Here is a 27400-nt window from a genome sequence, read left to right as displayed (position 1 = left end):
TGTGTGGCACCTAATTTAAATACTACGAGCCTTCTGGCAACATTTTTTGATGTAAGAAAATCGAACAGAACTATTTCAAGCATTCTGATGAAATAAAGAAACAGAAAAGAAGCCAAATATTTCGTTAAGCGTTTTTCTTGGAAATTAAGAGAATAAATAGAAAAAACACAGAAGTGTGGACTCGAGCACCACATAATTGGTGACCCCAACTTGTATACATCAACTACAATCAGCATATTCTTGCATCGCGATGCCACTACTGAATTCACCTAACAAAGATGAAGGCACACCGAAATCGGACGCAACCTGGTCAGCACAGCAAACACAGGCAGAAGCAGGCACTAGAGAAGGGGGCCAACACAACGCGATAGAAGCAGTCGGTGTCATTAGACTACCCCAGTTTTTGCCATCGGACCCAGACCTGTGGTTCACGCAAATAGACGGCTTGTTGCACATAAATCGTATCACATCTGATGTCTCAAAATATTACACCGTAATTACGGCACTTGATGCAGAAACCCTACGCCAAGTCTCAGATGTTGCAAGAAACCCACCGGACACGGGCAAGTATGACAAATTGAAGAAGGAACTAATTGCTCGTTTCAGTGAGTCCAAGGAGAAGCAGCTGATGAAACTTCTAACAGGAATAGAACTTTTCAATAAGAAACCCAGTCAATTGTTGAGGGAAATGCGTGATCTGGCCGGCAATAACGTCTCTAAGGAAGCTCTGTCAACATTGTGGTTGCAGCGAATGCCCGACAACGTTCGTTGCATATTGTCGGCGTGCAAGTCTACAGACTTGGAAAATCTCACCGAGGTAGCCGATCGAATCGTAGATAATTCACCCTCATACATAGTCGCATCTACAACCATTCCGCAAGACAACGAAGCAAATTGTTCAGCTCTAAACATATCCAAGCAAAACACCTTTGAAGCACGACTATTGGCGTTGGAGACATCCTTCAAACAAATTATTCAAAAACTAAGCGAAATATCAGTCAACATGGCTGCAACAATGAACCAACGCCGTAGTTCAAGCGCTGAACGCGGCGGCGAACGAAGCAGAAGTCGACTACGTGAAAACGCAAAAGTATGTTACTACCATATTCGATTTGGTGCAGCATCGAGGAAATGTCAAGCGCCATGCGAATTCAACAAACCTACTGAAAGCACGCAGGGAAACTAAACCCGCTGCCGTCTATCGATGCAACTGATGGCAGCGTAGAACAAGACATCAGCATCAAAGAACGAAGACTGCACATTTTTGATAGCAAAAACAATCTTAACTTTTTAATTGACTCCGGTTCTGTCATCTCGATTGTACCACTGAACGTCATTCATAAACACTCAACACTTACTCCTGATAGCCTTCAGCTTTTTGCAGCAAATGGCTCAACCATTCAAACTTTTGGGACCAGAAATCTGTCACTAAGTTTGGGCTTACGGAGGAGTTTCACATGGAACTTTGTAATAGCGAACGTAAAATCACCTATCATTGGAGCAGACTTTCTGGTACACTTTGGCCTTCTGATAGACCTCAGAGCAAAGTGTCTGGTTGATTCACAAACAACCCTTACCACAAAAGGAACAGTTCGGCAGGCTGAAATGCACAGCATATCAACAATAAGCCCCTCATCTAAATTTCAAGACCTCATTAAGCAGCATGTTGAGTTGACAACGCCTAATATTTACTCCTTACCAACATCAATGGACGTCAATCACCAAATTGTAACAGATTGCCGACCTATTGCAGAGCCACTTCGCCGTTACTCCGGAGAAAAACTAAATGTCATCAAAAGCGAATTCAATGAACTGTTGCAACTAGGTATAATTCGTACATCAAGCAGTCCATGGGCAAGCCCAGTTCACTTAGTGAAAAAGAAAACTGGGGGATGGCGAGCCTGCGGTGACTATCGCTCCCTAAACGCCCACACGCAACCAGATAGCTATCCGATACCGCACCTCGATAGCATAGTCGACTGCTTACATGGTAAAGCAGCTTTTTCCAAAATTGATATAAAAAAAGCTTATTACAATATACGCATGTGTGAAAAAGATATAGCGAAAACAGCAGTGCGTACGCCAATTGGACTTTTTGAGTTTGTCGTTATGCCATTTGGGCTAAAAAATGCCACTCAAACGTTCCAAAGATACATAGACATCACATTCAGAAATATCGACTTTGTTTTCTGTTACCTAGATGATATTCTCATATTTTCTGAAAATGAAAAAGAACATCACAAGCATGTCCAGTTGGTGCTGCAGAAACTTAAAGAGGCAAAACTATGTATCAACTTATCCAAGTGTGAGTTTTGCGTTAGCGAGCTAAACTTCCTAGAATACCACATCTCAGCGGAAGGTATACAGCCACCGAAAGAAAGAGTAGAAGCAATCTGTCGATATCCAAAGCCGAATACAATTGTTGAACTCCGCCGGTTTCTAGGAATGGTAAATTTCTACAGAAAACATATTCCTAACGCCGCACAAATTCAAGCACCTCTACACAACCTTTTCAAAGACTCAAAAAAAAATGACAAACGAAAAATCGATTGGGATGCAGAGCTTGAAAAGGCATTCAGCGACTGCAGAGCCAGTTTGGCCACACAAACATTGTTAAATTTTCCGGTACCAAATGCGCCGTTTGCATTAACAACAGATGCGTCGGAGACTGCAGCTGGAGCACACCTGGAACAACAAGTGAATGGGGAATGGAAGCCAATCGCATTCTTCTCAACCAAGCTAAAAATGCGCAAAAGAATTACTCTGCGTATGACCGTGAGCTTTTGGCAATATACTTAGCCATTAAACATTTTCGTCAATACTTGATGGTCGCAAATTCGTCATTCGCACCGATCATAAGCCTTTAACGTATGCATTCCGTCAAAAAGCAGACAAAGCGTCACCACGGCAGGTAAGGCATTTAAATTATATTGCACAATTTTCAACGCAAATCGTTTTTCTGTCTGGTAAAAATAATGAGGTAGCAGACGCACTCTCCAGAGTATGCCACATTGATATGCCCATAGTAGTCACAATGGATGAAATAGAAGAAGAACAGCAGAGAGATTCAGAGTTACAACAAATTGTCATAAACAATAACACTAGTTTAAATTTACAGAAGCTAAAACTTCCATCTGGCAATACAATATACCGCGATATATCAAATGCAATGGTTCGGCCGTACGTTCCAGTTAAGCTTCGTAACAAAATATTTCAACACATTCACAATTTCTCACACCCTGGTACAAGATCAACTTTAAAACAAATTAGAAGCAAATACATTTGGATGTCAATGAATAAGGACGTAATAGAAATGGTTCGCTCTTGCATCAGTTGCCAACGATCAAAAATACAAAAGCACAATCATCTAGCGCCTAAGCCGTTCAAACAAACTGATCAACGTTTCGACCATGTCCACCTTGATATTATCATTCTTCCAGAGCATGAGGGATACAGATATTGTTTAACCATGATTGACAGATTCTCACGTTGGCCCGAACTAGTTCCGTTAAAAGATATTTCGGCCAACACGATAACGACAAGCTTTTATTCAGCATGGATTTCACGTTTCGGTTCCCCGAAGACCATAACAACAGATCAGGGCTCCCAGTTTGAGTCCGCAATATTCCAAGCATTGACAAAAATGGTTGGCGCACACAAGATACGTACATCAGCTTACCATCCGGCGTCCAACGGCATGATTGAGAGATGGCATCGTACGCTAAAAGCTTCACTCATGTGCAATCAACAAACTCCATGGCCACTTCTCCTTCCAACAGTGATGTTAGGACTGCGCTGTTCCCATAAAGAAGACATTGGAGCATCCCCAGCAGAAATGCTGTATGGCACTAATCTTCGTTTACCCGGCGAATTTTTTGATAACGGGGATGGATCGTATAATCCACAGGAGTTCATATCCAAGTTTCGTGAGTACATACAGCAGCTAAAACCAAGTTCACCGGTACACCACAATTCAACACGATTTTTCATCAATAAAAATCTACAAGATTGTAGTCATGTGTTCATCCGCTCGGATCATGTGAGAAAACCACTAGAGCCTCCTTACACGGTCCGTTCGAAGTTGTGGAACGCATTTCAGACAGACTCTATGCAATTAAAATTAACAACGCAATACACAACATATCTGTGGAAAGATTAAAACCAGCATTCTTTCCCAGAAGTGACGAGTTACCAAATACACCGCTGCGAACCTATAAAAAAAAGAAATGTAACATTTGCAGACAATTCTAAATCGTGATTTAATCACTGGGAAGGGAGTAGCTGTGGCAACCTAATTTAAATATACGAGCCTTCTGGCAACATTTTTTGATGTAAGAAAATCGAACAGAACTATTTCAAGCATTCTGATGAAATAAAGAAACAGAAAAGAAGCCAAATATTTCGTTAAGCGTTTTTCTTGGAAATTAAGAGAATAAATAGAAAAAACACAGAAGTGTGGACTCGAGCACCACAGATGCTGTTATATTAAAAGTCCAAACGTTTATTTCAGCTAAAATTTATTAAACGTAAAACGTGTGTTTAAAATTTACCATTTATTAAACGTAAAATGTGTGTTTAAAATTTATCAGACTCGGCCACGCTTTGCTTTCTTTTTTTATTTAAAACTCTTTAAACGAATTAAATAAAAGTAAGTATTATTAGCTTGCTTTTCATTTTATTTAATAAATCTTATTTTGAACTTTGAAGTAATATTTTCAATAAAATGCGACCAAAAAAATCGAACCTCAATAATGCACGGAGTAGAGCGGCACAACGCCAAAGAGTTCTGCAGAACAAATCGCAGCAAGAAACTCAGCTCAAAGAATCAGGACAGCAGAGAGTCGTGTACAAGAATCCCAAGAACAGCGTGATAGACGTCTGCGACAAACTGTTACCAGAACAAGAGCGGCGCGTGAACAACACATAGCTACAGCACGATTACGAGATGGACAGAGACAGCGGACCAGCCGCTCATTAACACGTTCAACATTTGTTCGTCTTGCGTTCGAATATGAAGCAGATATTGATTACTCTGCGCATTCAAAAATTGCTATCGGGAAAATGGATAAACTATGTCCATATTGTCATGCATTAAAATTTCGCAATGAAACACCCGGCATGTGTTGTGCATCAGGAAAAGTTCTGCTGCCACCTCTTCCCACTCCGTCGGAACCTTTAATATCGCTTCTTGCTGGACAGAGTTCAAAAAGCGTTTTAACTATTTCAAATAAAAATTGGGCGGGGCGAAGTTCGCCGGGTCAGCTAGTATACATATGTATAATATTTTATTTTTTAATTTTGGTGTTTAGAAAATTTGTGAAGTAATATCACTTATCACCGAAGCAAATTTAATAAAGCTTCAGTATCTACTTATTAGAAGCTTCGTTAGCAAAAAACTTGATATTAACTTTTTACCCTGCTGTGATGACATTTTAAAGGAAAAACAGTTATTCTGAGCAAATAAAGGTCTCAGAATCTGATCTTGAAGTTGAGATAAAAAAAATTATTGAGCCACATTGCGTCACAAATGTAATTAATGAACGGAATGAGTCCTCTAATTACCTATTATCAATAGAAATATGTGGCTTTGATGGCAATTCTGGTCAGAGCGAATATAAGCAGAAATTTGAAAATAATAATTTGGAGGACAATAATATATTTGTCACGGCATATGTCCCTGTATAACTGATAATAAAATCGCAAAATGATGAAGAGCACAAACAAATTCGGAAAAACTGCAGACCGACCTTCGTCTACCCGCTATTGCCGTCCTGTTCGACTTCAATTTCAAAGGGAATTAGTTTAATAAACCCTCAATGCACTAGATTTGCGCTAGATCCTGCAAAGGAATTAACTTCAAAATATTTCTGGTATTATCTTTCACGCTCCCTATGTTATTCAATATGCACCAGTTTCAATTGGAGAGTTCTCATAAGAGCTGAGAGCTGAGTCAAGCAATAAGGACTTTAAGATGTATCGACTCCATCATATGCGAAAGAACTAATGGATCAAATTCAAATGAGGACTTGCTAAACCGAATGCTTTTGAGATTAGATCCTTTCATCACCAGTCAAAGAAACTATCATGCAAAAGTAAATAAATTTTTTTAAAATCATTTTTGGATTTAGTTGACTAAGATTCAAAAAATTCCTTTTTTCGTTTATTAACTTTTTTAATTTAATATAATTAATTGAAATTTGTTACCACCGGGGGGTGTCGAAGTGGGAAACGGGAGAGGGAGGTTTTAAAAAGCTTTGACAAAAGTTTCATTTTTATTTAGGCAGTGGAAGTATTTTTGGCCGCTGATTCCATACAAGACCGACCGGTGCGGCTGTTGAGGCCAATTATATCAATATCATCGGCGTACGCCAGTAGTTGTACACTCTTGCAGAAGATTATAAATTCTCGATTTAGCTCTGAAGCTCGTTTTACTTTCTCCAGCAGTAGATTGAAGAAGTCGCACGATAGGGAGTCGGCTTGTCTGAAACGTTGTTTGGTACTGACCGGCTCGGAGAGGTCCTTCCAGATCCTGACGGAGCTTTTGGTATTACACAGCGTCAGTTTGCATAGCCGTATTAGTTTTGCAAGGATACCAAATTCAGACATAGCAGCATAAAGGCAGCTCTTTTTCGTGCTATCAAAAGCAGTTTTGAAATCGACGAAGAGGTGGGGTATGTCCATCCTCTTTTCAAGGGTTTTTTTTCCAAAATTTGGCCCATAGTGAATATCTGGTCAGTTGTTGATTTTCCAGGTCTAAAGTCACACCGCTAAGGTACAATCAGTTTGCTGACGGTGAGCTTCAATCTTTCACATAATACGCTCGATGGAAACTTATATGAGAAATTGAAACTGAACACATTTTATTAATTTTGAACAATATATGTTTCCATCACTTATTGCCATTTTGTACACTTTCTTTTGACGCCAGAAAGATTAATTATTTTCAGTTCTAAATTGTTAAATATATCACTTAGAAAAAACTTCAATAAAACAAGCAGTGTAGTAAATAAGTGTTGTAGACTTTCTTTTGATGCTGACTGTATGTATAAGTTAATCTTTTGGTTATTGGAAAACCAAAAAAATATAATTTTTTTCACGGAGCTGCATTGGGGCAGCGTTACCGCGTATCTTTATTTGAGTTTTACAAACTGAAGTTAGCTTAACCGAATTACAATATTTATACTTAATTCTAACTTTAATAATTATAAGTGGCGTGATTCGCTTCCACGAATCTTATGCTGCACAACAGGTAGTGCAGACGCTGACCATGCACTTTCTGGTGCATTTCGGTCACACGTGCCGGAAGTTGTAAGTCGATACTTGGGTAACAAGTGTTGTGTTAACTCTTCCCCTCTTAAATCGATTGTCCCCAATCGGTGTTGATCGTAGGGCGTGCCGTTGTTATTTGCAAACAAGTAAGGAAGGGCTAAGTTCGGGTGTCACCGAACATTTTATACTCTCGCATGATAAAGTGATAATCGAGATTTCATTATCCGTCATTTACATATTTTTCAAATACCGTATTTTTGTAAAGTTTTATTCCGCTATCATCATTGGTTCCTAATGTATATACTCGTATTATACAGGAAAGGCATCAGATGGAATTCAAAATAGCGTTATATTGGAAGAAGGCGTGGTTGTGAACCGATTTCACCCATATTTCGTACATGTCATCAGGGTGTTAAGAAAATATTAAATACCGAATTTCATTGAAATCCGTCGAGTAGTTCCTGAGATATGGTTTTTGGTCCATAAGTGGGCGAGGCCACGCCCATTTTCAATTAAAAAAACAAAACCCGGGTGCAGCTTCCTTCTGCCATTTCTTCTGTAAAATTTAGTGTTTCTGACGTTTTTTGTTAGTCGGTTAACGCACTTTTAGTGATTTTCAACATAACCTTTGTATGGGAGGTGGGCGTGGTTATTATCCGATTTCTTCCATTTTTGAACTGTATATGGAAAGAAAACGACTCTGTAGAGATTGGTTGATATAGCTATAGTAGTTTCCGAGATATGTACAAAAAACTTAGAAGGGGGCGGGGCCACGCCCACTTTTCCAAAAACATTGCGACCAAATATGCCCTCCCTAATGCGATCCTTTTGTGCCAAAATTCACTTTAATATCTTTATTTATGGCTTAGTTATGACACTTTATAGGTTTTCGGTTTCCGCCATTTTGTGGGCGTGGCAGTTGGCCGATTTTGCCCATCTTCGAACTTAACCTTCTTATGGAGCCAAGGAATACGTGTACCAAGTTTCATCATGATATCTCAATTTTTACTCAAGTTACAGCTTGCACGGACGGACGGACGGACAGACGGACGGACGGACAGACAGACATCCAGATTTCGACTCTACTCGTCACCCTGATCACTTTGGTATATATAACCCTATATCTGACTCTTTTAGTTTTAGGACTTACAAACAACCGTTATGTGAACAAAACTATAATACTCTCCTTAGCAACATTGTTGCGAGAGTATAAAAAGGACCTTTCCGCATGTTTAGTACGCCCTCTGCACTAGATTCAGGTAACAAATATTCTTTCTGACGATTTTTATATAAAAATGCTATAACGATTATAATTATTACAATTATTATTATATCAGAACTTAAGCTAATTATTGAGGAACTGTCGCTTTTATTTATCAAAAATTTAATATTGTTTTCATGCTGGAGTTGTTTCACATACAATCTTTCCAGTCTTAATTCCTTATTAGCAAAATTTGTATTTTCCTTAATTTTAGTTATAACATTTGGTAATACAAAGGATTCATATACTTCCTTTTTTACATTAGTATATGATCTGTTAAATACGCTTATTTCGCAATTTTTAAATTTTATTAAAAAAGTTCCTCTTTGTTTTATATCTATTTGGTTTATTACAATTTTGTGTAATTTTTGAATGGAAATTTTTAAATATTAGTATGACTGGTAGCACTTCGTTTACAGATTGCTCATGACAAATTCTGAGCTTACAGTCTGCTTCTTCAAATTTTAATATATTTATTAAACATTGGTCCCTCTCTTTAATTAAATTTTTCTCCAAATTGTCCTTAATTTTACATTGTACATATCATTGTCTTCATCTACTAATACATTATATTTGTCTAAAATTAATGATTTGTTGTTTATATTGGGAAGGAGTTCAATTTTGATTTGGGTTAGAATGCTATTGGAATATTGGGGTATGAGGACGGTTATAATGATCGTGTGATCTTTGAAAAGTACTGCTGTTTTTATGTGGCTATAGCTTTCGAAATCGGTAATGAGATTTAGTTCTGCAGATGTCAGTATATCTGTTGGTATTATGCCTAATTTGCTTGAAAAAATTATCTGTCCAATGTCGTCCACGTGATTGCGTAAAAGTGATATATCGTTGTTAACCTGATAGGTATGTTTAATGAATTGAATGTCAATTTGTTGGGTTTTTGTAGCGGGTGCCAATATAATTAGGATGAGGTAAATTTGTAGGTTCTCCATTTCGAGGTTTTTCCACCTGCAAGTAAATTTTTTCCTTAACATTGTTTTATGTTGTTTTTGTGAACAATCCTGCCTTTTTTAGTTTTTACCGTGGTATTATAATTCTGCGCGACAATTTCCTTCCTAAATCTAGGTGAGAACTTGGTTCCCAATCTCTTATTTATCTTAACAAAAATTTCATCTCCTTCAAAATATTGTTTGAGGGGCGTTCGGTTTTTATTGTGGTAAGAAAGATCTGCCATTTGCTTTTCCTGAAGCCTTTTCTTCGTTTCTTCTCTTTCCTCTTCTATTAGCCTGTGGTCGCTACTGACCCGTCTTCCGAAGAAGATTTCAATTGGTTTCTTTCCCGTTGTTGAATGGATAGTGTAGTTATATTCTTTGGTTGATTGTTCCAAAAGTTCTTGGAACGATCGGTGGGTTTTCTCTGTTTGCAGACAACGCATAATCTGCTTTAGAGTAGAATGGAAGCGCTCAACCTGACCGTTCGAGCAGCTTGTGTAAGGGGGGGTGCGATATATTTTGGTGCCAAATTCGTTCTCTATCATAAAGTTAATGGACTCTGAGTTAAATGATCTTTCATTATCTATTACTAACATTTCCGGTACGAGAAAGAAAGAATGTCCCTTAAAGGTTGTCTGATATCCTCTGTTGCCTTTGATTTAATGGGTTTTGCGATAGCGTATTTTGAAAATTTGTCCATTGCTGTCAGAACTAGATTTTTGCGTATCAATAGTATATCTACGTGGATTATTTGTCCAGGGTAATTAGGTATGGGTGTGGCTTGTAGTTGTGGCTTTAATGGGTGGCGATCGTACTTGTTCTCCTTACAAGTGACGCATTTTTATACTCTCGCAACAATGTTGCTAACGAGAGTATTATAGTTTTGTTCACATAACGGTTGTTTGTAAGTCCTAAAACTAAAAGAGTCAGATATAGGGTTATATATACCAAAGTGATCAGGGTGACGAGTAGAGTCGAAATCTGGATGTCTGTCTGTCCGTCCGTCCGTCTGTCCGTCCGTCCGTCCGTGCAAGCTGTAACTTGAGTAAAAATTGAGATATCATGATGAAACTTGGTACACGTATTCCTTGGCTCCATAAGAAGGTTAAGTTCGAAGATGGGCAAAATCGGCCAACTGCCACGCCCACAAAATGGCGTAAACCGAAAACCTATAAAGTGTCATAACTAAGCCATAAATAAAGATATTAAAGTGAATTTTGGCACAAAGGATCGCATTAGGGAGGGCATATTTGGACGCAATTGTTTTGGAAAAGTGGGCGTGGCCCCGCCCCCTAATAATTTTTTTGTACATATCTCGGAAACTACTATAGCTATGTCAACCAAAGTCTACAGAGTCATTTTCTTCAGGTATTTCCATATACATTTCAAAAATGGAAGAAATCGGATAATAACCACGCCCACCTCCCATACAAAGGTTATGTTCAAAATCACTAAAAGTGCGTTAACCGACTAACAAAAACGTCAGAAACACTAAATTTTACGGAAGAAGTGGCAGAAGGAAGCTGCACCCAGGCTTTTTTAAAATTGAAAATGGGCGTGGCGCCGCCCACTTATGGACCAAGAACCATATCTCAGGAGCTACTAGACCGATTTCAATGAAATTCGGTATATAATATTTTCTTAACACCCTGATGACATGTACGAAATATGGGTGAAATCGGTTCACAACCACGCCTTCTTCCAATATAACGCTATTTTGAATTCCATCTGATGCCTTCTCTCCGTATAATACGAGTATATACATTAGGAACCAATGATGATAGCGGAATAAAACTTTACAAAAATACGGTATTTGAAAAATATGTAAATGACGTATTATGAAATCTCGATTATCACTTTACCATGCGAGAGTATAAAATGTTCGGTGACACCCGAACTTAGCCCTTCCTTACTTGTTTTAATTATCTTGTTTATTTTATTCGCCATACTTGGAAAATAGAATTTTCTAAAATTTGTATCTTGTTCTCCCTGCAATTTCTATGCGCTCTCTTATGTTCTTTTATAATAATATTTTCTTGCTCTTCTTCGTTTGTTATGTCTTCCACTTGGAACTGCGAAAACCTAATTTTATATTTGTCAAAATGTAAGGATTTACCCCTTGAATCTTGAATCTTGCCCATAATGTGCTCCTCCGTTTTGATGCAGTTTATTACGGACGGATTTAAATATCTTTTTAAAATAGAAATCAAATTTTGTTCGCAATAATCAGGTTCGGTTAATATATGACGGTGGTAGGTGGGAAATATGATATTAAATTGATATGTTGACGTAACATTCTTATTTAAAAATATTTGGTTTTTAAACGCGTTAATTGGTGCTTCTACGCAGTATATTAAATTGTGGGATGAGCTGTCATCCGAGTTTGTCGCTATTGATAGCGTATGCAAATCTGATTCTTGGTGTTGAATTCTCGACAGTGTGTCGGCCACGACGTTTGTTCTATCTGGTTTATAGTACATTTCATAACTGTATTCCTCTAGTATTGCTTTCCAGCGTTTCATTTTGCTATTAGCATTCTTGTTGCTTAACGCATAAGTTAATGGTTGGTGATCGGTTAATATTTTTACTCTGGCCGATCCATACAGATAATTACGAAATAAATTCAATGCCCAAATGATGGCTAACATTTCTTTTTCATTCGCGGCATAGTGCTCTTCCGCTTTGCTTAATGTCCTAGATAAAAATCCTATTGGTCTATCTGACTGAGACAATACTGCGCCTATGGCGAAGTTGGACGCATTCGTGGTCAGCTCAAATTCTTTGCTGTAATCCGGATACGTGAGGATGATATCCTCTGAGGTGAGGGATTTTTTTATTTTCATGAAAGCTTCTGCCGCTTCCTTATTCAAATTTATTTTTATGTGAGTAGATTTATTCTTTGACGTACGACCGTCTTCCCCTCTTAAAAGAGATGTTAGGGGTTTTGCAAGTTTGGCGTAATCTCTTATAAAACGCCGGTAGTACACTGACATGCCGAGGAAGCTGCGAAGTTGTTTAAAATTTTGTGGTTGTGGAAAGTTTGAAATGGCTTCAACTTTTTTTGGGTTGGTTCTTATGCCCACCGGTGTGATTACGTACCTTAAGAATTCTACTTCTTTTTTGAAAAATTTACATTTTCCTAACTGCACTTTCATATTAGCGTTTTCTAGGGTTTCAAACACCTCATATATATGTTTGAAGTGTTCCTCCTCTGTTTTGCTAAAAATAATTATATCGTCGATATACATACACGTAGCAACATTTCCCTATGTGTTCTCTTAATATATCATCTAATGTGCGTTGAAAAATAGATGACGCATTTTTTAGGCCAAATGGTAGTCGAGTAAATTCGTACTTCCCATTGTTGATATAGAAAGCAGTTTTTTCTATATCAGATTTTTTTAGTGGAATCTGGTGAAAACCACTTTTAAGGTGGAGAACTGAGAAGAAATTGCTATTACCAAGTTGAGAGATTACTTCTATAATTTCCGGAATGGGGTATCTGTCCGCGATCATTACTTTGTTTATTTTCCTATAATCGATGACCATACGGTATTGTTTATTTCCTGCCTCGTCTGGCTTCTTTGGTTCAATCCACACTGGGGAGTTGTACGGTGATCTAGATGGTCTAATTATACCATCCCTTAAAAGCTTTTCTACTTGAGACTCCACTTCCTGTTTCAATGCTGCAGGATATGGAAAGAATTTTGTATAAACGGGGGAATCGGATGTTGTCCGAATTTGTCCGACAACTTTTGTTGTATAGATTAGCTTTTCGTCAGGTTCGGAAAAAAGCTTTGGGTATTTATTTACGATGTTTTCCATCGTGTGCATTTGATTTTTTGAGAGGTTTCCCTCATCTACATTAATTGCGTTCACTCGCTGTGAGGGGAGCTGTTTGAGATGAACCTTAAAGCCGTTACTTAAAGTCATGAAATTTTCTCCAGTGTATATAATGGCTTTAAATTCCCGAAAGGGTATCATTCCCTAGAATACCGTCAAATGTTTTGAGAAGTGGCATTAGATAGAATTTAATTTTATCATTAAAGTTAAAAAGTTGAACATAAGTATGTTCGCTTTTCTTTGCCAGCTCTGGCTTAACATAATTTTTACTGGAACCTGTGTCCACTAAAAATTTTAAAATTCTACCGCTCTCCGCCTTTACTTCGAAGTGGGGGAGCGAAGAGCTAAAAAAAAAAAATGGATATCGCTTGGTTCACCAAATTGCCCGTCTTCCTGTGACGTTGTGTTAATGTGAAATGTTCATTGCTCCTTCCTTCGCTGTTGATTCGGAAATTGTTGTGGCCTCTTGCCGAACTGCTCGCTTCCTTGGGGTCTGTTTACATAGTTAACGCGACGAGAGTGTATGCTCGGGTCGACGTCCATGGGCTCTGGACGTGGCTGCGGTTTCGGAGGTCTTAAGGGGTTGTTATCGTAGTGAAAATTATAATGTTGTTGTTGCCTTGGTTGCCAAGTTGCCCGCTGTGGTTGGGGTAAATGCGCTAACTGGGGGTAAAATTGGTGCCTTTGTGGCTGTGGAAAATTCCTTCTTGCAGGTAAGGGTGGAGGCTGTACTAGTTTTGCATTGTACGCCTGGTTCATACGAAAGTTTTGTTCTGTAGTTTTAAACGGAGATGAAGAGCCTGCGGCAGGTCTGCCGTCTCTCGTATTCCTAATAGTCTAGGTAAATCCTTATTAAACCCTCTTATAAAAGTATCTAACGCTTTGTCCCTATATGCTTGCGTCAGCATGCGAAGGGATTCATTGCCCATATCGAGACAACCTAATTTATTTACTATTAATGAAAGGTGGCTATACACCTGTTGGTAGAAATCTGAAACTGTTCTATTTCCCTGGACCAATGTGGTCATTTGATATTCTAATGTTGACAAGTCGCGCTCGTCACCGTAATGCATAATTAGACATTTGGAAATTGATTTCCAATCAAGTGGGTATTGTATGCTTCCAATGCCGCTTCTGCATTGCCTATGATTTTGTTCCTTATTACGCTTAAAATTCCGTAATACTTCGGTGTCCCCTTTTGAGGTTCATATATCGCTAAAACTCGATCTTCGCTTTTTTTCCACGAGTTGAATTCTCCTGGATTGCCAGAGAATTCTTTTAGACATTTTACGATGTCAATTTACGGTTGCAATTGCATTTGGGTGTAATGCCGCATGTACCACTTGCGGTCCCTGTGTCTTTACTAAATATGTCTGAAGCTATACTAGCTATGAGCCTGGACAGGTCGTCCATGCTCAATTGTGCATTTTGAGATGTCTGAGGGGTATTAGGTGCCGAATTGGAGGAAGTATTGGAGGGCGGATTAAATTATTGGGGTTCGCCCTTTGTATATTTTTAATATTCTTAGTATAATAATATATTAATATTCTTAATATAATATCTAAGTAGTTACTATAGGCTGCTTCCACTTACAGGATTGTTGAAGATTCTGTTGTCGCTGCTACCACCGATAGTATTCCTATTAGCTGCTGTGCCGGATATCTCCACTTGCTGAGCTGCAATTCGCTTGTTAAATATCTGCCTCGATTTTTTCCCTTGCCTGCAATATGCGTTGATTTTTGCTTCCACGAAATTTTGTTGCAATAATTTTAATTTACACTTTGGAGTTGCACGCACACACGTATATTTTCATTAATATTTAGTTCACGCACTCCGCTTGCTGCCTTCAACCGTGATTAATTGTTCGCTTTTTGTTTATATTTTTATTGTTATTGCATTTTCTTAATTTGTGTTTTGCATTATTTTTATAGTTTGTTAATTAGTTTTTTTTTGTTTTATTAAAACTGAAATGATTTGTATCCCTGAACTTGCGTGTATTTTACGTTTAGCAAGTTACATGTCGCCACACTCTTCAATTTGTAATTCTAAGTTTTTTTTCCTTAACTGTTTGCAGATTTAGTTTCTTAAGCAGTCTTTCGATATTTTTTAGTTTTCACACATCGTTAGGTTGGCCTTGGTGCACGCCTTTCTTCAGTTGCTTGGTATTTCTTACACGTGTGGTTTTTAGTTTTGCTTTAAATTTTATTAATAATATCTCCGCGTTTTTATGCACATTGTCATAGATTTCTTAATTAAAAGATAACACTTTGTGTGTCTTTTGTTTTTCACTTATTTAAACACTCACGAATAGAGTTGGCTAGCAACTATTGCTTCCTGTTTGCTTTACGCTACTAGGGAGCCTTTATTCCTCTATTATTTATAGCTTTTTAGCTCGGGCGCCAGTGCCCGTGCCGGAAGTTGTAAGTCGATACTTGGGTAACAAGTGTTGTGTTAACTTATATACATATAAATGAATGATAAACAAGTAAGGAGAGGCTAAGTTCGGGTGTCACCGAACATTTAATACTCTCGCATGATAAAGTGATAATCGAGATTTCATTATACGTCATTTACATATTTTTCAAATACCGTATTTTTGTAAAGTTTTATTCCGCTATCATCATTGGTTCCTAATGTACTATATATTATACAGAGAAGGCATCAGATGGAATTCAAAATAGCGTTGTATTGGAAGAAGGCGTGGTTGTGAACCGATTTCACCCATATTTCGTACATGTCATCAAGGTGTTAAGAAAATATTATATACCGAATTTCATTGAAATCGGTCTAGTAGTTCCTGAGATATGGTTTTTGATCCATAAGTGGGCGAGGCCACGCCCATTTTCAATTTTTAAAAAAAGCCTGGGTGCAGCTTCCTTCTACCATTTCTTCCATAAAATTTAGTGTTTCTGACGTTTTTTGTTAGTCGGTTAACGCACTTTTAGTGATTTTCAACATAACCTTTGTATGGGAGGTGGGCGTGGTTATTATCCGATTTCTTCCATTTTTGAACTGTATATGGAAATGCCTAAAGAAAACGACTCTATAGAGTTTGGTTGACATACCTATAGTAGTTTCCGAGATACGTACAAAAAACTTAGTAGGGGGCGGGGCCACTCCCACTTTTCCAAAAAAATTACGTCCAAATATGCCTCTCCCTAATGCGATCCCTTGTGCCAAATTTCACTTTAATATCTTTATTTATGGCTTAGTTATGACACTTTATAGGTTTTTGGTTTCCGCCATTTTGTGGGCGTGGCAGTTGGCCGATTTTGCCCATCTTCGAACTTAACCTTATTATGGAGCCAAGGAATACGTGTACCAAGTTTCATCATGATATCCCAATTTTTACTCAAGTTACAGCTTGCACGGACGGACGGACAGACGGACGGACGGACAGACAGACATCCCGATTTCGACTCTACTCGTCACCCTGATCACTTTGGTATATATAACCCTATATCTGACTCTTTTAGTTTTAGGACTTACAAACAACCGTTATGTGAACAAAACTATAATACTCTCCTTAGCAACATTGTTGCGAGAGTATAAAAATGTTCTACAAGCAATCGAGAACCAACTTCTTATGAAAAGGGTCGGAACCAATGAAGTGATATAAACACATTTGGATAATCAAAGTTAAACTCTTACTTATAATAGTAATTGGACATCAAAAACTCATTTTAGTGGACAATCAAAGGTAACTTTATACTTTGCTTCGGGGGTGGTTAAAAATCGTATTTCTAATAAAAGCCGTAATGAGCTACTGGAAATTTAAAAAACTGAAGGTTGTACTATCTAGAGAAGCACTGCTAAGAACCTTTTTCACTCGAAGTATGGATATAATTCCAATGGTAACTGGTGAATACTTCCATTTTGGAATTGAGAAAGCACTTTTAATACATCCTAATGCAAATGCAAAGGAATTACTAATCGACATACATATATACATACATACTAGCAAATACCCGGCGTACTTTGTTACGCCGCAAAAACTGAAACGATGAGGGTATTGCAAAGAATTTAATGTAGTTTAAAATGCAAATAAAAGAATACCTTTATTCGTACATGTAAACACACATAAGTACAAGAGTATAATATGTAACTTATGTTAGACTTACAAATATTTACTACCCATATTTGAATTAATTGCAAACACTTTTAAATTCATAAACGTTATAAATAATTTGTTTATTAAATTCTTTTTTACAGAAAAATTAAAAATAGATAAAACAAGTAAGGAAGGGCTAAGTTCGGGTGTCACCGAACATTTTATACTCTCGCATTATAAAGTGATAATCGAGATTTCATTATACGTCATTTACATATTTTTCAAATACCGTATTTTTGTAAAGTTTTATTCCGCTATCATCATTGGTTCCTAATGTACTATATATTATACAGAGAAGGCATCAGATGGAATTCAAAATAGCGTTATATTGGAAGAAGGCGTGGTTGTGAACCGATTTCACCCATATTTCGTACATGTCATCAGGGTGTTAAGAAAATATTATATACCGAATTTCATTGAAATCGGTGGAGTAGTTCCTGAGATATGGTTTTTGGTCCATAAGTGGGCGAGGCCACGCCCATTTTCAATTTTTAAAAAAAGCCTGGGTGCAGCTTCCTTCTGCAATTTCTTCCGTAAAATTGAGTGTTTCTGACGTTTTTTGTTAGTCGGTTAACACACTTTTAGTGATTTTCAACATAACCTTTGTATGGGAGGTGGGCGTGGTTATTATCCGATTTCTTCCGTTTTTGAACTGTATATGGAAATGCCTGAAGGAAACGACTCTGTAGAGTTTGGTTGACATAGCTATAGTAGTTTCCGAGATACGTACAAAAAACTTAATAGGGGGCGGGCCAACGCCCACTTTTCCAAAAAAATTGCGTCCAAATATGCCTCTCCCTAATGCGATCACTTGTGCCAAATTTCACTTTAATATCTTTATTTATGGCTTAGTTATGACACTTTATAGGTTTTCGGTTTCCGCCATTTTGTGGGCTTGGCAGTTGGCCGATTTTGCCCATCTTCGAACTTAACCTTCTTATGGAGCCAAGGAATACGTGTACCAAGTTTCATCATGATATCTCAATTTTTACTCAAGTTACAGCTTGCACGGACGGACGGACAGACGGACAGACGGACAGACAGACATTCGGATTTCGACTCTACTCGTCACCCTGATCACTTTGGTATATATAACCCTATATCTGACTCTTTTAGTTTTAGGACTTACAAACAACCGTTATGTGAACAAAACTATAATACTCTCCTTAGCAACATTGTTGCGAGAGTATAAAAAAGGTAACAATTCAAAACTCTTGCATAAAATAAATAGGATTGTATTGAGTAAATATTAATTCAAGATATGAAATAAGGTATACTATAATTGATGTATTTTGGAACAATAACCAAAAAGGATATATTTTAATTATTAAAAACTTCAGTGAATACAACATTTTTTGTTTTATTTCCATTGCCAGAAATGAGAAAATTTTGGTTTTGCAGGGAACCAATTCGTGACAGAGCCACATATAATTGACCGTGAGAAAATACTTCGTTTCGAAGATCTATGCCAACAGTATTAAATGTTTGCCCTTGGGACTTATTAATGGTAATCGCAAAACACGTCTTAACGGGGAACTGTACTCTTTTGAAACTAAATGGAAGATCTGTAGGTATCATTGGTATCCGAGGGATCATTGGGCTTTCGCCTGCTGCAGGTCCGGTTAAAATGTTTGCTTGAATGATATTAGGCATCAAGTGCGTTATCTTCAGTCGAGTGCCATTACATAAATTGGGAGGCTTAAGATTTCGTAGAAGGATTATTGGCGTACCAATTTTAAGTTCTAGTTAAAATGGAGGTAGTCCCGAGGGATTAAGAGAGTTAAGAAACTCCGTTGGATAGTGAACAACGTCTCCTTCATCTGTCACTGTGTCAAAAGAATTGTAAATTTTATATTCTGATAATATTCTTTGACAAACGGCTTTTTTTAATTTCGTCTGCAGCGGAATTCACCACCACCATTAACCACATAGAGTCCTTGTGGTGCAAATTAATAATATCTGGATACACGTTATCAATAAGTTGGTCAACTGTTCTAACACAGGTTCCTGCAATATCTGGCATTATTACATAACCATCTTTGGTGACAGATTTGCAACCGTTACCTATTTTAAGTAGGAACTCTGCAAACCGATTGGATGGTCCAGCTCCACAAAGATTTATTCGCATATTGGCAGTCAATTTTAATTTTTGTACATGAGACCACAATTCCGATTTCTTTATGCACGCGTTAACAATATCTGCTCTTGTACCCTTAGGAACCACCGGTAGAGTTTGTCTAAAGTCTCCTGTGAATACGAATGTAACTCCACCCATTGCCGCATGCGAAGATCTTAAATCTTTAAGAGTTATATCGACCGCATCGATATGACACTTATGAGACATTGTGCACTCGTCCCATATTATTAGCGATGCTTTCTGAAGTATTTCGGCCATAGGGCTATTTTTCTTGATCGAACAAGTACACCTTTGTTCCGGTAACAAACTAAGTGGTAGCTTAAACGTAGAATAAGCAGTTCTTCCTCCACACAGAAGAGTAGCAGCAACAGCAATTTTGCCTTCACCACGAACTTTAGCTAAAATTAGTGAAGTTACGCAGGTTTTGCCTGTCCCTCCTGGCGCGTCTATAAAAAAAACTTTTCCCATATTATTATCCACACTTGAAATTATCTTATCGTATATTATTCGTTGCTCTGACGTTAGCTTTGGTTCATTTGCTAGTAAAAATTGCTGTAGCTCATGGGTATTATACGTTGTTTCCCGCGTGTAACAAATGTGGTCTAGGTTTGAGTTACTTCGATTTGGTTCAGGCAAACCGAAATCCTTTAGGTGTTTTTCTCCGTAAGAGAAAACTAAATTCTCAAGTAAAATTAGTCCTGTATTAAAAATGTCATCAGTAAACTCCATCTCAGGATCATTACTACTCTCGCGCATATTATGTAAAATATCTGCACATAAATCTTTGCAGAATAAATTCCATAATCCTTTCGGATCAGAAATTTCGCAATAAATAAGCATTATCGCAAAAAGCTCTCGCATTTTGCATGCGCTATCAGAAATGGTGGCATCAAACAATGTATTCTTCCAGTGGCTATCGTCCAGTAGCAATTGTCGTGCTTGGCAAGCCGCCTGATATGTTGAATATAGTTGACCATCTTCTCGCCGTAAATCAGTGAATGATGTCGGTCCTCGAACATGATGCAGCAATAGTCTAAGGTAGAAGCATTCTGAGTAATTGGGATGTATTGTGTATACCCTTCCTAACGCAGTATCTCGCTTAATACCGGGATGATTAGGGACATTCTGTCCACGTTTTCTACGTTGCCATTTTTTATTAGTCCAGGTGTAGAATGTGGGTACTTCAGAATACAACAAAGTTTTTGCAAAATTATCAAAAAAAATGCTGTCAAAGTTGTTTGTGGTGGTTGCTGTAGCACGTGTTCAACATTATTCGGTGTGAAGTAAACTCTTTGTCCATTTTCTAAGTGAACAGATAAATGTACAACTGTTGGGAAACGCTCATGAACCGAAAATCCCAATAACCTCCAAATACCCTCCGATGTACTTAGATATCGTCCATTCAAAAAATTTTGCACCTCGTCTTTATTGTTCTGAACAGAAAAGGTCGCTGCGTCGCTGCCTTTGTTGACATATTTACAAATGTATTTAATTGCTTGCACAGAATGGCAGTCCTCTACATTGATGTGGGCGGAGAAACACCTGGAAAGAACGGGGCAATATGGAACAATCCATCGATTGTCGACTTTGTACCAAGAGGCAAGTAAATGGGTATGTCCACCATCCGCTGGAGACTTTCGCCTATATTTTGGATATCCATCTTCTCCGGTCTGAGTATGCTGCAGAAACTCGCGCGGGTATCTTTTTGAGCATCGTCCATTCGACATGCAGGGTGCTGATGGGTTATTAGACCCACATGGACCGTGGATCATATTTTTAGTAACAATATCATACAGCAAAGGATCTACTTCTTTATTTGGAATTTCCGCTGATATAATCCGATCCATTTCATCGGGTAGAACTTTGTCTGCTAGCCAAATTAAAATATGCGCGTGAGGCAAACCCCGTTTTTGCCATTCAACTGTAAACATATGGCACCTAACTTTCCCAAAAATTTCTTTTTTCGTAATTATACTCATGAGTTGATGTAGTTTGATATGGAATAATATTCTTGAAACAATGTCATGACGCTCACATGGTCGTTGATTTGGAAACAATTCGTTTTTGATATCACTCCATTCTGGATTACATGTAAAAGTTACAAATAAGTCAGGTCTACCATAATGACGGACATATAAGAGTGCATCTTGTGTCCGTTCATGCAAATATCGAGGTGAGCCAGTAAACGAAGAAGGCAAAATTACCAACTGGCCAATATTTTCGGGGTTGCGATCTTCGTTAACCGCATCTCTTAGGTGTAAATAATTTTCTGCACGTAACGTATTTTGATGTCCTCGTATAAAATTCAGCCTTTCCGTAATCATTTTAGCAGCCATGTCCACACAGTATTGGTTGAAGAGATATCCATATCTTTGAATCGCATTAAAGCTATCTTCCCATACCATAATTCTATATGCGTAAAATTGCATACACGAAATTGTTTTTTGTGGAATAGGCGCCCCAATGTTTGGACAAGTTTGCGGTATATTAAGCTTTTATTGTGAAAACCATATATTTATTATTAACCAAATTAGTTTCACTTAAATCTAATCTTTACCTTTTGATTTAAAGACAATAAATTTCCAATTTTACTCTACCCTTTGCAGAATACGATCATAAAAGGTTGGTACGCAGCTCTCAAGTAATTGCTCAAGAAAAAAAATACATTATTTCTCAAGTAATTTTGACAGCTGGTTACGCATTGTGAATGATCTACATTAGAAGAGCAAGAGAGAATAAACAAAGAAAACAAACTTTGTGCGTAACTTAAGCTTAGTACGCAGCTCTCAAGAAACGTAAAAACTTCATATAAAAAAACTCTTAAGAAACGGTCAAGAAACTTTCCTGCGATAAATTTACTTGTGCTAGTACGCAGCTCTCAAGAAATCTAGTACTAATTTTTGATACTTTTTTTCAGTAAAATGTGAATATGGCAAACCTGGTTTTGCGAAGAAACATCAAATCAACAATTGTTTCTTGAAGGAAATTCAAGTAATCGTCAAATTCATCCTAAATTAGTTGAAATCATTATTATGAAGTATATTCCATTTTGAAATGTTGTATAAAACCTACCAATCATCAACAACATTTCTTAAATCTCAATGAAAATATGTATGTTACCATACACATACACACATACATATTACGCACAAAGTTTGTTTGTAGATCATTCACAATGCGTAACCAGCTGTCAAAATTACTTGAGAAATAGTGTATTTTTTTATTATTTGTAGAGTGCATACATATGTATGTACTTTACTTCATTACGTTATGCTGGAAAAGATGTGCAGAGATGGAAGAGAGAGAGAGTGCGTACCGCAAACGATAAAGGGCACACGCACACACACAAAGCGCGCTTCGCTGTAGACTGCGGAAAACCTTATGTGTGCAATATTTTTGGTTTTTCAAAAACTTCAACCCGAAAGAAAAAGGATTTGATTTCGGAAAATTAAAAAAATAAGTATGCCACTCGCGAGCCTGGAGCAAATGCTTTATTTAGAAAAAAATTTATAAAAATCGCTTCACAACTTTAGGAGATTAGCCGTTACAAACATTTTTCATATAAGCGATTTTATATAAATAGTATAGATTTGTGGACGGCATACTGATATTTAAAAGTTCTTCGACATCATTATGGCCAATTGTGAATTGTAAAATATGTTGCTCTTAATTTTACAAAACAAGTACACAAAATCCAGATTAAGTGTTTTGACAAAGATAAATTACATCACAAAATATTATGTTTATTAAAATGTATTCCAAAAGAGTTTTCACGAAAAGATAGAATATTTTATGTGGCTCAGAGATGGAAAGCAAAGGAATTTCGGCAAGTAATGCTTTATATTGGAAAAATTATTTTTAAAGATATATTGCACAAAGATTTATATAATCACTTTTTGCTTTTACATAAAGCATATCGTTCTGTTTCCTGTCCTTCAAATCGTCGATACAATTTGCAATGCGCCCAACAACTCATGGAAGCTTTTGTTGCCGAGTTTGCTTTACTGTATGGAAGAGATAAGATCAGTTATAACGTACACAACTTTACATTTAGCATAATGAACTGAAAGCTATGGAAATGCTGATTATTTTCTCAGCACACAAATATGAGAACTTCTTACTTAAGTGAACGGCTCAATAACAGTTTCGTTGAATGGCATTGGTTTTTAAAAAGGAAAACTCAACATTTTCACCACTTGGTGAAAAATATGAAAACTATTTATAAGTAAATGAGATACTAGTTCAACATGTTTTTTCTATCTGGAAAGCGTCCTGATCATTTTTGCAATACAAGAAATATGACTATTTTTAAAGTACATATGTATGTGGTTTTCTGGTGGATGACAATGGAAAGTAGTAGTCGGTAACTTTTTTACAGGTGCAGAAAGTTGATTTCAATATGCTATAGACTCTAAAAATTGCTTAGGAATATACATATGTATATGAAAAATCTCTTAATGCTAATCGAAAAAAAATGGAATGCGTGCCGTGTGTATACTGTAAAATATTTTGCATTCTGATGCTGATTATTTTGTGTTCATTCCAATCAGATATCAATGTCAAAACAAAAAAGTTAGTAAATGTTGATAATATTTTCATTTCAGATCTGATAAATTTATTATTACCGACAATGTTGAAGTTCAAAAATATTCCAAACCCAGGTAATATTGCTGGAAACTATATCACTAATGGTATAGGTAAAAGCATTAAATTACTTTAATTATTATTAAATTATATCTTTTCTAGAAAAAAAATGAAGAAGTTCTCGAAGTGATAAAAAATTTGAAAATAAACTTGATTGCCTCTCAGCCGAAATCGGAATGTTAAAAGAAACTATGTGCAAACATACTGTATTGAAGTTAAAATTTTTCCTATTAATTATACAGTGGAGATAAATACAGCAGAAGAGCTGATTAAAAATACCACTTTTATCAATCCTTTGTAAAGAAAAAGTTATTTGTTTATGTTATCTATTTTTTATCTTTTGCAAAAAGAAAAGAAAGCAAACTTTTCATTCTATGGGGATTTTGAAAAATCTATTAAGCTGACCTTTGAAAAAATGCACGTTTTTCAAGTTCCGTTTGACAATTGCCCAATACTTCTCTATCGGGCGAAATTCTGGAGCGTTTGGAGGGTTCTCCTATTTTTTAACAAAATTGAAATTGTTATCTTTCAACAAAGCCAAAGTGGAATAATCGTAGAGCACTGTGGGTAAATCGGGCAAAAATAATGTTGATGTGTTTTTTTATGAAATGGTATACATAAGTGTCTACCTCTTATAATTGTCGGCCGAGGTGGGGTATGTCCATTCTCTTTTCAAAGGTCTTTTTCAAAAATTTGGCCCATAGTGACGCCCAGCACGAATATTACAAGAACTCCTACCGATAGTGTGAAAATGGATGAAATCGGCTGAAAACTCCGCTCACTCCACATATAACGGTACTGTTCAGAACTAATAAAAGCGCAATAAATCAAAAACTACATAAATACGACAGAAACGTAAAAATTTACCGAAAAAATGGTATGACAAGGCTTTATAAGGAACGTGGTAAAAATTGGACGATGGGCGTGGCACCGCCTACTTTTTGGTGAAATCCCATATCTGACGGATTTCGATAAAATTTGGTGTGTGGCACCAAAGTAAGGAACGGCTATGTTCGGGAGCAACCGAACACTTTGTACTCTTGCAACTTGCAAGAATTAAAGTCAGGGAAATACCTTAAGATGTAAAACGTCAACGAAAGGATCGGATTCTAAGAAGTTTTATTTATACATATATTCTATATACATAACTCATAAACTGGACGATAAATCCGGCATAAGATTTGTTAGAAAAACGTAAGTCATTATATGTAGTATACCTTAATTATCGTTAAGGTACCTCACATACAATCACTAATCATATAGAGCAAAGTTAGCCGGATGTTCGAAAATCCTGGTAATGGTTACAAGGGGGTTGGATCAAGTTTTTGCTCAAATGTATCCCTTTTTGATACAAAGATACACTGTCATCATTCAAACACGCTCTCCAAATTTCATTGAGATAACTCAAATATTGGCTGATATATCCAGCATAAAGTCACCTGGAAGTTCGAAAATCTTTATATTAGCTATATGTGGGCTCAGGGAAGTATTGACCTGATTCGACTATTGTCAGGGAAGGATTATCCCTGAATTTCAATTACACATCTCACACATTGACCGATATTTTCGGTTAAAAGTCAACTATTCATACTGGGGTCCACATATTCGCTACCTAGGGCCTTGAAGAGTTTTGGTTGGATTTGGACAACTTTTGGTCAAAAGATGCCCAAATCATTGTAAGGAAATGATTACTGCAAATTTTTTTCCGTTATATTAATTCTTAATTTATGTAATGGAAAGTGAAAGAATCAAATGGAATTTTAAATTGTTTTACATATGTATATGATAAGGAGGCGTAGTTGTTGTCCGATTTTGGCTATTTTCACAATGTAACATAGGAATGTTAGGAAAATGTTACGTACTAAATTTAGTCGAAATCGGTTGGTCGGGTCCCGCGGTATGGGATTTCACCAAACTCGATTAGGTTTAGGTGATACGCACAACCGTTAGATGGACACAATTATAATACTCAGTAGCAACTGGTTGCAAGAGTATAAAAAGAGGGTTTAAATAAAAAATTTAGTATTTGTGTAAAAATCAAGCACGTCGAAACACTACTACGACTACAGTGCAAAGTCACCTCCCAGATCCCGTAAAGGTTGTTGTAGCTTAAGTGGTTTATAATGGTATGACTGTATGTCAAAAATGGGTTGAATCGGACCAATACTTCCTTAGCCTCCATATACATAATATAAAGATTTTCGAACTTCGGCGTGACTTTGTACCGTATACATATACCAATATGTGAGTTATTCCAATGAAAATAAGGGAGCGTTTCAATAATTTTTCCAGAATATTCATTGATCTATTTGAGGGTTCTAATTTCAGTGAAAAATATCTATACATATGCCAACAATTCTAATTAAAACATTAACTGTAAACATACATACATACAAGATGTTTATATATGTATGTATTTACCTGCTATTCCTACCTATTTCTTCTTCTTCTTCTTCTTTATTGGCGTAGACATTGCTTACGCGATTATAGCCGGGTTAACAACAGCGCGCCATCGTTTTTTCTTTTCACTACGTGGCGCCAATTGGATATTCCAAGCGAAGCCAGGTCCTTCCAACGGAGTGGAGGTCTTTCTCTTCCTCTGCTTCACCCGGCAAGTACTGGGTCGAATACATTCAGAGCTGGAGTGTTTTCGTCCATTCGGACAACATGACCTAGCCAGCGTAGCCGCTGACTTTTAATTCGCCGAGCTATGTCAATGTCGTCATATAAGTATCTCATACAGCTTATCGTTCCATCGAATGCGAAATTTGCCATGGCCAACGCGCAAAGGACCATAAATCTATCGCAGAACTTTTCTTTTGAAAACTCGCAACGTCGACTCATCAGTTGCGAGTTTTCAAGAGAATATAGAGTTTAGTTTTTGTTCGTCGAGAGGGGACTTTACTTCTCTATTGCCTACTCAGTCCGAAGTAGCACTTGTTGGCAAGTGTTATCCTGCGTTGGATTTCCAGGCTGACATTGTTGGTGGTGTTTATGCTGGTTCCTAAATATACGAAACTATCTACAATTTCAAAGCTATGACTGTCAACAGTGACGTGAGAGCCAAGTCGCGAGTGCGACGACTGTTTGTTCGATGAGGAGATATTTCGTCTTGCCCTTGTTCGCAGCCAGACCCATTTGCTTTACTTCCTTGTACAGTCTGGAGAAAGCGGAACTAACGGCGC

General features: G+C 37.2%; 1 protein-coding gene across 6 annotated transcripts in view; it reads left to right on the top strand.

Moving 5' to 3' along the window:
• Window positions 1-27400, top strand: part of LOC120780613 — a 67185-nt gene that overhangs the window by 1748 nt on the left and 38037 nt on the right. Inside the window, exon 2 of one of the 6 annotated variants that reach the window (XM_040112872.1) lies at window positions 24176-24232. The exons of 4 other annotated variants lie outside the window; for them this stretch is intronic. In XM_040112872.1, the coding sequence (XP_039968806.1) occupies window positions 24176-24232 (57 nt within the window). Of the gene's footprint in view, window positions 1-22177; window positions 22194-24175; window positions 24233-27400 lie in introns of all 6 variants that reach the window. One more of the 6 variants, XM_040112874.1, reaches the window with a different exon arrangement.

This window comes from Bactrocera tryoni, unplaced genomic scaffold (genome assembly GCF_016617805.1).
Source record: "Bactrocera tryoni isolate S06 unplaced genomic scaffold, CSIRO_BtryS06_freeze2 scaffold_25, whole genome shotgun sequence".
Taxonomy (NCBI): domain Eukaryota; kingdom Metazoa; phylum Arthropoda; class Insecta; order Diptera; family Tephritidae; genus Bactrocera; species Bactrocera tryoni.
Note: the sequence above shows the minus strand (reverse complement) of the source record. Positions and strands in the feature narration are given on the sequence as shown.